Source organism: Alexandromys fortis, unplaced genomic scaffold (assembly GCF_014885135.2).
Source record: "Alexandromys fortis isolate MF-2015 unplaced genomic scaffold, M_Fortis_MF-2015_v1.1 scaffold_26, whole genome shotgun sequence".
Classification (NCBI taxonomy): domain Eukaryota; kingdom Metazoa; phylum Chordata; class Mammalia; order Rodentia; family Cricetidae; genus Alexandromys; species Alexandromys fortis.
In genome coordinates, this window is record NW_026067894.1 from 1,061,411 (window position 1) to 1,073,552 (window position 12,142).

General features: G+C 50.8%; 1 protein-coding gene across 2 annotated transcripts in view; it reads right to left on the bottom strand.

Moving 5' to 3' along the window:
* Window positions 1–5,323: 5,323 nt before the first annotated feature.
* Padi2 (peptidyl arginine deiminase 2) overlaps window positions 5,324–12,142 on the bottom strand; it is a 39,616-nt gene continuing 32,797 nt past the window's right edge. For both annotated transcript variants that reach the window (XM_050154245.1, XM_050154254.1), the window contains exons 14-16: window positions 11,150–11,235; window positions 8,312–8,440; window positions 5,324–7,942 (exon numbers count right to left, since the gene is read on the bottom strand). In XM_050154245.1, coding sequence (XP_050010202.1) covers window positions 7,709–7,942; window positions 8,312–8,440; window positions 11,150–11,235 — 449 coding nt within the window. In that variant the 3' untranslated portion in view covers window positions 5,324–7,708. The remainder of the gene's footprint in view (window positions 7,943–8,311; window positions 8,441–11,149; window positions 11,236–12,142) is intronic.

Genomic DNA, 12,142 nt, shown 5'->3' on the forward strand with positions numbered 1-12,142 from the left:
CCCCCCCCCCCCCCCCCCCCGCATCGCCCAAGATGCTCACACCCACTCGGATCAATACTACCCTCTGTCAGCATCCGTGGTGAAAAGCTGGCATCATCCTTGGTCCCACTTTTCCTTCCACATCCCAGCAATCAGCCATTGCACCACAGCCTCCGGCCCCTGTGGCCCCTCTAGTCACATCTGTCCATCCTTCTTCGCTGGTCACCTCTGTTTCTCCGTGAAGCTCCTTAGCTTGGATCGGGAATATCCTATTTCCTTGACCTATATATCTATCAACAAAGTCTCTTTATTAGCCCAGCCTGGCCCAGAATTCTCAAGCCTCCCAAGTGCTGGGGTTACAGATGTGGGCCACCTGCCTGATCCTTCCTCCTTCTCAGTCATGGGGAAAATTCAGATCCAACTTGGTCCTTTCTTAGATAATAACTCCTTGACCACTCCCAACAAAATATCCTATCCACAGACCACCAGTCCAGCTTGTACCTGGTTTGGTAATGTCCTACTTCTGTATCTGTACACCCAACTGGGGACATTGTAAAGGCCTGGCCTCTTTCTTCTATTTTATTTTCTTCACCAAATTTATTGCTATCTCCAAATCTGTTTTGAGTTTGTTCTTTCTTGGTTTTGTCTGGGGTCAGGGTCTGGCTGTATAAGCTGACCTCAAACTTAGGATCCCCTACTTTGTTAGCAGAGGATCATAGTATCTGTTTTAGATCCTCTTTGGCTTTTGAATTCTTTATGACTGTGTTGATTGCAAGAAGTTTTCAGAGGCTGTGTCTCTTGTTCACGGTCACGTCTAGAGCCCGGCTCAGTGGCCTGCACAGCAGCAGTTGGCTAACAAACAAGGAATGAACAAATTTGTCTTCAATTCCAAAGTGCCTGGCTGGGGATGCAGAACGTAGTAGGTGTGCTGCTGAGCGGGTTGGCTGAACAAAGGGATGAGGAATAAGAGAGGTGAGTTGCTTCCTTGTAGCAGTGAGCGAAGAGACTGAGGGGCAGGTTGGGTGTTTAGGAGAGCAGGAAGCCATGTGGAGACTTGGGCACCACAGTTTGCAGTGCCATGACTAGGGTGGGGACCAGGGTAAATGATGGTTTCCAAAGTTTATTATAACCGGGTGGTAGTGGTGGTGTACACGCCTTTAATCCCAGCTCGGGAGGCAGAGGCAGGCAGATCTGTGTGAGGCCAGCCTGGACTATACAGTGAGTTCCAGGAAAACCAGGGCTACACAGAGAAACTCTGTCTCAAACAAAACAAAACAAGGGGCTGGAGTGACAGCTCAGCAGTTAGGAACACTTGCTCTCTTTTCAGAGGACTTGGGTTTAGCTCTCAGCACCAACTTGGTGGCTCACAATCATCTATAATTCCAAGTCCAGGAGATCTGATGCCTTTTTCTCATCTTCAAGGGCACCAGGCATTCATATGATGTAGATACATATATGCAGGCACAACATTCACACACATAAAAATTAAGTAAATAAATCTAAACAGTTTTCTTTAAAAGTTTATGGTAAATCAAACAGGAACATTTTAAGTAGAGACACCATTCTCTAGGACTGCTGGAAGCTGAGCACAGGGACCTGTGGAAGTCCGGGCTCTACAGTGAGCAACAGCCCCAAGCCCCTCCCTGACTCCTTTGCATCTTAGCCACTTAGCTCTTGTTGGCTCCCAAGAGTGTTGAGGAACTTCACGGTACATCAGGGCATCGGGTACCTCTTTGGGAAACAGAATAGAAGGAAGGAGAGCCTGGACGGGTCAGGGATGGAGAAAAAGGAAGTCTGTGTGATCAGCCAGCCAACACGCAGGTCTCCATCTGATTCAATCCATGCCCTGCACCCACACCCCATTAAGCAGGGTACCCCTTGTGGAACCTGAGTCTCCTCAGCCCTGGAGCCTCCCTCTGGCTACAGCAAGAGGAGCTCTATCTCTGGCTCAATTATCTAAGCAGGCCTGTGGCTTCTGAGCTTGGCAAGAGGCTGACTCTTTCAGGAACACGTCTGCTCTCTGTCTGGGCTATTTTACTTCTAGGGCACACTCTTACAAGCTGAGAGGATAGCTGGCGGGTCCAGAACCAGAGGTGACACAGCAGAGCAAATGTCAACTCCCCCACCTCCTGTCCTGATCCTTTCCCTCCTCCTGTCCTGATCCTTTCCCTCCTTTGCTAGGCTCTCAGAGAAGCCCTTTCCCTCCTCCTAGCCACTGGATGGCGTCGCTGCCCGGCCTACGACGCTGGTGCTGGGAGGCTGCCTCTACTGACAGCATCCACACTTGCAGGATTTCCCGGGTGCTGATCTCTAAGCAAATGCTTCGGTTCTGTTTGCTTCATAAGCATTATGACAAACCCACAAGGTGAGAGTGACGGTTCTTCATTTGTTTCTGAGGCTACTGAGCCTCAGCAAAAGGTCAGTTACTCACCCAGGTCACACAGCTTGGATGGGCAGCATCTTCTGTGTCTCTATGTCTGGACTGTGGGCTCAGGGTCCATGAAGGCAAAGTGGTGGCTGCAGTCGCTGTAGTTCACCTCTAGGGGGCACCCCGACCCACAGCACTGCCCAGCACTCTAACAGCTGTTGCCAACTTGCCCTTAGAAAATGCTTTATCTAAACCCCTTTCTTTTATCCTGTGCAAGCCCCACCATATAATTAGACTTCTCAAAATATGCTCTTCGAGTGGAGTGAGGCAATAGGGCCACAAGCGTCTCCCATTTCACGAGCTGTCTCTATGGAATTAATTTCCCCGAGCAAAGAGTCACGAGCCATCCGTGCTCCAGCTGGACCTGCAATTCACACAGCTCAGGTCAGCTCAGCTGCTGGGACTTAGCATGTGGTCCAGGGACTTCTGGGGGGACTGTCCCCCCGCCAAGCACCAAGTACACACATACATTTAGAACCCATCCACCCTGTGCCTCCTTGCCCTTCCACCAGCCTGACGCCTCCCAGCCCCTCCCACTTGCCTGCCGCCCCTGCAGCCCCTCCCACCTGCCTGCCTATGTTTCAAAAAGCTGTAATGACCGTCTTGCAAAACTACCTGTGTTCAAAAGGTTATCATGACTACTCTCTGTCATGACTACCTTTTTAGGATCACCTTGTTACGACCTCCTTGTGGTCATGTCTTTGTTTCAGAGGTTGTTGTGATCAACTTATTATGCTATGTCCTGCTCCTGTAACCCAGCCTATTTCCCCCATTTGGAAACCCTTACTCCTGAGCTATAAAAACTCCGTCTTCCTCATGTCCAGTGACGACCTCTTGAACCCCACCTTAGGGGGAAACCGCCCATGTATACACATTTTTAAAAAAAAGCTTGCTTCAATTAATTGCTTGCTCCAGCTAATTTGGCCATGATTAGTTGGGTCAGTGGTCTTTCTCCTTGCATCTTTGAGATAAACACTAGAAAGGGAAGAAACTGACTTTCCCTCTTCCGTGGGCGTCTGAACAGATGATTCAGTTTCGTTCCGATGTATTTTGTGAGCACAGACCAAATGCCTGGAATAGCCACCCATAGGAAACAGAAAGGCAAAGGCATCCAATCCACTTTCCCTGAGCAGTAGCCTGTGGAAGGGGTGGGTCTTGACGGACGTGTGGGCCTGAGACTGTTGATCTCTTGGGTCTCGACCAGGGTTGTAATAAAATAAAGATGGCCTTGGGACCGGAGAGATGGCTGCTCTTCCAGAGGACCTGGGTTAGATTCCCAGCACCCACATGGCAGCTCACCACTGTAACTCAGTTCCAGGGGACCAGCTCCCTCTTCTTGCTTCTGCAGGCACCACACGTGCATACATGCAGACAAAGCACCCATGCAAACGGTGATGAGAAAGAAGACTGAGAACAAGTACCTCCTCTTCCCTGCAAGACAACCTTTGACATTAAAACACAGAATCAAGTTATTCTGGGCATACGAGGAGAAAGAGGGCAGAGGTGAGGGTCATGATTGTCTTTCCATAAGATGGTGGGGGTTCCATCCTGACAGAGGGCACCAGTGACATAACTGAAGGCACACATCCCTTCCCAGCCTTTCTGAGAGAGAAGCTGGCCCTGCCGACACAGTGATGGCCAGGGTTTAGGGCAAGAGGACTTTCTGGAAGGAAAAGGGCTGATGTTCATTCTGCACTTCTCTTTTCTGTGCTATAGCCATGGACTCTAGGGATTTGATAAAAGTACATTTTTCCATAATTGGGGCTAAACCTGGCAGAGAAGATTCTAGAAATATGCCTTCCAATATAGACACTTGTAGCCAGTGAGCACTTAAGTGTGGGGACTTTGTTCATTGATGCATTATTTATTTATTTTTATTCAAGATAGGGGCTTGCTGTTTAGCCCTGGTTGGTCTGGAACTAATTTGCGACACAGACCAGGCTGGCCTTGAACTCACAAGATCTGCCTGCCTCTGCCTCCCAAGTGCTGGGATTGAAGGCATGTACCACCACTGTCCAGCCAAGTCTTTATTATTATTACTGTGTATGTTAGACTCAGGTGCCACAGCATGCATGTGGAGGTCAGAGGACAGCTTTGTATACTAAGTTCCGTCCTTCCATCTTTATGGTAGTTTCAGAGACAAAATTCAGGTTGCCAGGCTTGCAGTAAGCACCTTTCCCTGGTGAGTTATCTCACGGGCCTCACTTTGCTCTTTTTAAACGCGAATGTATTATAATACATTATATTATAATTTATTTGCACATACACGTGTGCACGTAGGTGCCTACAGAGGCCAAAAGTGGTAGTAAGCCACCTTATGTGGGTGCCAAGAACCGAACCCGGGTCTTCTGGAAGAGTAGCAAGTGTTTTTAACTACTGAGCCATCTTTCCAGCCATCCCATCCCCCACTCTGTTCTTAATGCAGCAGACACAACCTTCTTCAGATATTTCTGTGGGCTGCTGGTGGCTTTGCTCATCAAGTACCAAAGGTATCAGAGTTAGTGCCCTGCAGAGGGACTTGGGCTCCATGGGGATCGGCTTCTAGGGGTCATGGGCACACTAGATCTCACAGCGATGGGAGGGTACTGGGATGAACTAGCCCCTGAAATCACATCCTTGCTGGCTTCTTCCCTTCCAATGCTCTGTTCCCCCAGTTCCTGGACACGTTTCTCCTGGGGGCATCTTCCTATCAAACTGTTGGCTCCCAAATGCTCATCTTACATCTGCATCTTTAAACTCACCTTTAAAACATGATGATAGCACTGTGGATATTGGTCATGACTTTGGGTAGTGGCCCTGTGACTCACAGACCTGGACAGTAGGAGTTTTATGACTGTGAGGAGGGAGGCCTGTGATCCGGCTCACTTGTGACCGTGCCTAGGAAGTCAAAAAGCACACCACACCCAGAGTCGCGGATGCATCATTTTGTTGCTCTTTATTTTGGCTCCTTCCCAAATACTTTGCAGCCTCCATCTTGGCTTCTTTTCCAAGAAGTTGAAACTGCCTGGTTCTTGCCATCTTCATGGCATCCCTCTGCCCCCCACAGAATATTTCAAAATCAACCCTGAAACAGGAACTGGTACAGCCCAGAGGCATCTAGGCCTATGTTAAAGTGGGGGCGGGGAAGAGCAAGGGGTCCACAGGGGAGCATCATACTGGGGGGGGGTCACACTGAGGGGAGTCACACTGGGGGGAGTCACACCGGGTGGGTAAGTGTGATAGGACAGGCAGTGTCTCAGTCCAGGAGTTCCAGAAAGTTCTGAAACTGCCATCGCTGCCAGGGAGAATCATAGCGCAATCTACAAAGACAAGCGGCCTCCATGAGGGAGGCACTCACTTCCCCTTACCATAGATAAAAATAAAAGCCGCAAATCCCTCTAACTGAACACCACACATGACAAACCCCACATCCCCAGATCAACTCCCTCAGAAGGGCATGTGCTTCAAAGGCAGGGACCACTGACCCCAGCTTTGGCGTCTCTGGGGCCTGACCTGACATGGTGCTGTAGGCCCAGCTGGACAGAAAGGGAGTTCTGTTTACAGAAGACACCCTTATTTCTTCAAGGCAGTGACTGGTGTCCTGGGTGCTTCTTCAATACACGGGGAAGCGTTTCTAAAGAGCACACCACAGCAAGGACAAAGGGTTTAAATGTGGATTTTTGCCTGAAGGGGACACACCAAGTCTATAGCTAGTTTGTGCTGTCGGAGCCCAAGTCTGTGCCTGTTGCTCAGTTGCATGCCAACCCATGTTGATTGCATAGCTGAGGAAATAATCCAAGGTAAAAATCCTGTTCCCCTAAAAATGCAAGACGGTAACCCTTTCTTCGGTTATAAAATGGGGCTGTTTAACCCTTCAAACTAGAATTGATATTTCTTATATTCCTGGCCCTAAAGGACCTTCTTTATTTAAATAATTTATTTTTCATTTTTTTAAATATTATTTTATTTTACTCGTATGTGTGTGTGCCTGAGTGTGCAGAAGCGCATGGCGGTCAGAAGAGAGCATTAAATCCCCTGGAACCAGAGTTAAGAGGTGGTTGAGAGGCACCATTGTGGGTGCTGGGAACTGAACCCAGGTCCTGTGCAAGAGCAGCCAGTGCTCTTAACCCCTGGGCCATCTTTCCAGATCCTACAAATCTTATTTTTATTTATGTATATGAGTATGTGCATAGGTGTGCAGTACCCCTCAGGGGCCAGAAAGGCTACTGTGTCCATTGGATTTGGAGTTACAGACAGTTATGGATGCTGGGAACCGAACTTGGGTCCCTTTCAAGAGCAGCAAGCACTCTTAATTGTGGACCTCTCCAGCTCCTGGGGACTTTTCTAACTGAAGCAGAGGGGATATTTTTGCCTGTGTCTGGATGGAAGGAGTTTGGAAAGTGTGCTGGGGAATTCTACCTCCAGAGCAGTAGCTGGCCGAGAACCCATGGCTGAGGCTGGAGCCTGACCAGCATCCTTAGACATTGCGGCCAACCTTCGAGAGGAGGGATAGGTCATTTCTTAGGCTCCGGGGAGGCCCACATCTGGCTGGTGGTGAAGAAACTATGTAGCTATTGGGAGGGGACAGGGTCCAGAATAGGCAGAATGGTGGGAAGAGGGGCCCATGGACTGGTTAGAGAACTGAGGACCAGGCAAGAGAAACAGGGGAGAGCATCTTTACATACTGAACTTTGGACCACGATGCTAGTCTGGGGAGAGAGAGTCCCCCAAATTTGGGCAGCCTGCAACCACAGCGAGTGAATAACTCTCTTCGGCTAAGACTTATTTCCAGAAGATTCTAAGCAGAACGGTTGGACCCTCAGGCAGCGCGGACTCTGCGTGTGCAGTAAGATGGTGAGGAATGAGTGGTTGGAGGGAGCCACCACGAGGCCCCAAGGGAGGCGAACGTGAAGTGAGGGTGCCATTCAAGGTATACCAGGACCCTGGTCCCGTCCTTGGGGTCTACCTTGAACAGAAGAGCAGGTGCTGGGAGAGCCAATCACCCCAGAGCCTCCTCTCTCTCTCCCTTCATTCTCATCCAGAATAGAGGCTGAGGATTCTTGAGGAACGGTCTGACTACACGATTTGCTGAAATCTGGTTTCCCCTGCCAGAGCTCTGCACACCAGCCATGTGTCCAGCAATTTTCAGGGGGGATGGTTGGGCTTACTGGGGGGTAACTCCAGTGGACACGGAGGCCCTTTCCAGGGACAGCAAGGCACGAGTACCCCCAATCCCACCCACTTCTTGAAAGGGAAGGACTTGGGGGCACAGGAAGGACCTGGAGATTACAGGGGAGGAGGGTAGGCCAGGGCCCCTGCCAGTCAGGGCACCATGTGCCACCACTTAAAGGTGAAGGGCTTCCTGCGGACGTTGGTGCCACAGTGCACCTCCCCCAGGAACTTGTGGTAGGCAGAGATGTCATCAATGAAAGTGCAGGCAAGGCCCATGGGCTCCAGCAAGCTTCGAACATGTGTCTCCAAGCAGCACTCCTCCTCCACCTGGGGCCCGAAAGGTTTGGGGATGCCCAGTTCCTTGTCCAGCACGATCATGTTCACCTGGGAGGGAGGGAGTGTTTAGGGAGCAGCCGCTGTTTGCCTGCAGGGGTCAAGACCGCAGATCCCTGTTACTAACCTATGTAGGAGGTGTTATCAGGATCCTTCTCTAGAAGTGGGAAACTGAGGCCCAGATTGAGCTAAGCCTCATTTGTACTGTGACCTTCTGCAAAGAACTAGCCTATCTGTTCAAGGGTCTGGGGACACTTAGTGAGAAAGCAAGGTTAAGCCTACCATCCCTAGCAGGGAAGGGAGGGCCTCAGAGAGGACAAGTGGCAGAGGTGGGAATCACACAGCAACTCAACTGGGCCTTTCTGGACCGGCTGTGCCCGGCTGGGCGTAGCATGAGGGGCTGGGGCTGGAGGGTCTCACCATGTTAGGGAAGAAAGCTCTGGCCTGGCGGTCTTCATCCATCTTGAACAGAGCAGGCAGGTCAATGATGTCCCTCTCAGTCAGTGCCAGCTCCTTCTTGAGGATGTCACGGTTCCAATCCAGGCAGCGCTGGGGGAGAGGGAAGGAGGGGCACACACCTGTCACTCTGCCTGCATTCCAGAGAGACTCCAGCTTAGCTGGTGTCCCCGTTACCTCTCCAGAGTCTCTCCAGCAGAGCAAAGGGACAGTAGTTTTTATTTTTGTCTGTTGTTGTTGGTGGTGTGTGTGTGTGTGTTGTTGTTGTTATTGTTGTTGTTGTTGGTGGTGTGTGTGTGCATGCGTGCGTGCGTGCGTGTGTGTGTGTGTGTGTGTGTGTGAATGATATGGTCTCTCTGTATAGCCCGACTGGGTTATCCTGAAACTCTCTTTGTAGATCAGGCTGCCCTTGAACTTACAGAGACCCGACTGCCTCTTCTGGCACATGGATTATAGGTGTGCACCATTATGCTGGCCCCAATGGTTCATTTTCAAAAATGACTTTTGATGCCCAGCTACCAATGAACAGAAAATACTAGAGACTCCTACTAATGCCTGTCAACCTAGCTGCCCCCCAAAGGCTCTATTAGCCTAGACCCCCACAACTTAAACTTTACAGTAGAAAATTGTTAGTACCCGAGCTTGCCTAATAACCGGCAGACATGACAGTTATGCACCTGACAAACTATAAAATAAACAGAGACTGAAGTCAGCCCAGTCCTTGCTGAAAACACAAACTTAAGTGGCAGAGACTCAGGTGGCCCCATAAGGTTGTGCCTCCTGATTACCCAGCTAATGAGGAAAGCGTGTGTGGGGGTGGTGCTGGCCTCAGGGTTTAAACACTTTCTCTGCTGTCAATCACTGCACCTGCTGCCTGGGCTTCTGGCCTTGGCAAAGCTGTGAGCTAAACTGCCTGGCTTCTGCTAGCCTGCCGTCCAGGGCTCTTGTTACAGAGTGTGGGGCTGTGTGTCTCTGTTTCTCACAGGGGTCACTGTAGGGTGTGTGTGTCTCTGTTTCTCACAGGGGTCATGGAGGGATAATCAGAGGTCGGGACCCAAGTAGCCAGGGAGGCGTTGGCTCGACTTCAGCGGGTCCTGTGTAGCTCCCCTGGGACTCTCCTGCCCTGCCACACGTCCTGCAGAGCATGGCTGGGTTGTACCAGATTCTCTGACCTTCAGGGCCCTTGACACTTCCTCTCACCCCAGCAATAAGGTCAGGGGTGAACAGTGACTCAGGACTAAGCAAACGGGTGCTCGGAAACTCCCTGTCCACAGTGATCAGTTCAGGTTGACCTACGTCAGACTGAGATCAAGCTCGTGTTCAAATGCCGTGGGGCAGCTACAGGGATGGCATGCAGTATTTACACGAGGCTTTGAACTTCTACAGCCATGAGGGCACCTGCACATACCAACAAACATGGAGCTAGAAGAGCCGGGAGCCCTGATCAGCCTGTGCCTGAGATCCACACAACAGCAGGATTTTGTTCTGGAATAAACCTTAAACAAACCCTGCCCGACCCTGACCAAGGCCCTCTGTTGAAACTCCAGCCCCTTCCCCTCACTGCCATTGCCCAACTCAGTTGCCCACTGTGACCAACATCCTGATAGCAAGGTCGAGACAGTCTAAATAGAAAACTGCCTTGTCTGGGTTTGCATGTAGCCTCAGAAGTTGCACTAACTCCCCATTCCCCGAACTTCCTGTATAAACCCCAAGCATCCCCTTTGCAGACACCCCTTTCCCTGTTGTGTCTGCCCCCCACCGTTTGAACAAACAGTCCAGGCTGTGGAGGCCAGTTTCAGTCTATCTTCTGTCTCTTTAGCTGCCTCAGAAATCTAAAGCCTCGCGTTCTTCCTTTGTTTGTTTTTTCAAGGTGGGGTTACTCTGTGTGGTGGTGTTGGCATTGGTAGACCAGCCTGGCCTTGAACTCACAGAGATCCACCCACCTCTGGTTTACAGGTTGTAAACTCAGTTTAAGTAGCTCCAGGGATTGAATCCAAGGCTTTCTGTGCAAGGCAAGCAAGCGCTCTACCAACAGAGCTATGTCTTCCGCCCTGGGTATTATTTATTTCTGTCTGGGTACAACTTTAAGACTCAGGCACTCAGAGCATGGTGCCTGGATCCAACCCTTCAGAGGTTGAGCTCCTGAAGCTCCTAAGTGAGGGGTGCACTCAGGCCCGCATTGCCCTGGACGGACGGCAAGTCTGAAGCGTTAGTGAGTTTTAAGCGGGGGATGGGGTGGGGTCTCCTGTGAACATTTTTCTAATAGAACACTGGGGCTCTGAACTTGTCCCCTTAATAGTTCATTTTCAAAAGTAACCTGAGGCCCAGCTACAAATGAACAGAAAATGCTAGACTCCTGCTAATGCCTGCTTGTCTCGCTAACCCCCAAAGCTCTATTAGCCCAGCCCCCCAAACTTAAACTTTACAGTTGAAAACTGCTAGCAGCCAAGCTTTCCTGACAACTGGCAGGCATGGCAGTCATGTTTCTGACAAACTATAAAAGGAACAGGGCGGAAGACAGAGACTGAAATCAGCATAGTCCATGCAGCTTTTCCAAGTTTCCCAAGTCTCCCGCTGGGCTCTCGGTGCCTTGAGGCCTCTGCCTCTTGTCAGCAAGGTGGAGGGAGGAAGAGTACAGCAAACAAATCCGTCAGGTGCTGGTGGAGGCCTCTCTGGGCCAGAAGCCCCAAGCCCCTGATGTTTCTCCATCAAACCAGCACCCCTGCCCCACCGCCATGCACGCGCATGCGCACACGCACAGAGGCGGCCCTGCGCACGGCCCCTCCAGCCCTGTTCCTGCACCTGGAAGTACTGGTTTTCCTCCGAGAGGCTCTCGTTGGACAGGATCTTGTTGATGGTGATGCGTTTGCCGCTCATGCCCCCCAGACCTGTGGGGATCAGAGAATGACAGGAAATCTTAGCTGCCTGGCTGGGTGTCCCATCTGAGCTACCTGTTGCCAGGGATGGGGTGGGGGTGGTCTCCTACCCAGGGAAGCACAGTCCTCTCCCTACACCCACCATGTCCCTGAACCAGGAAGCAGATGTAGGCATCTCGTTCTCTCTGGCAGGAGGAGCCGACACCTAGGTGCCCCATTAGACTGTTAGCTGATCCAATACCCTATCCTGGAAGAGAGCCCGCCTTTGACTCCAGCCCCACAGCCCAGAGGCTTCAGTGATACCCAAGTGCCTGCTATCTGTTCTTCGGTCCCACTGCTAGGGATGGAAGCCAGGACCTCAGACACACCAGATAAGTATTCTGCCATAGAACCACATCTCCCAGCCAAGAAAGCATTCTTCTGAAAGTTTAATAATATGGATTAACTTAGCAGCGACCCCACCGTGTCCCTGTGAGGTAGCTGCTACTGCTAAAGGTGAGGAAACTGAGGCATAGAGGTCCATGATTCTTGAAAGTTCCACCCATACAAGTGGCCACACAGCAGCCTGGCTGCAGGACTGTGAGCTGTATATATCGGCTTTTTGAGATAGGGTTTCTCTGTGTAGCCCTGGCCGACCTGGAACTCACTCTGTGGACCAGGCCTTGAACTCAGAGAGGACCCTGCCTCTGCCTCTGGAGTGCTGGGGTTATAAAGCTGTGCACCACCACTGGCCTCATATATTTGATTAAAAAATTTTCCCTTTTAAATTTTTTATAGGGTCTCTCTATGTGGTGTGGGTTGGCCTTGAACCCACAATCTCCTGCCTCAGCCTCCTAAGTGCTGAGACCTGGTATATTTGATTTTTGTTTGATCTAGGAAGAGCCTGGCAGCTCTTTGCACGTCCCAGGCTTGTGACACC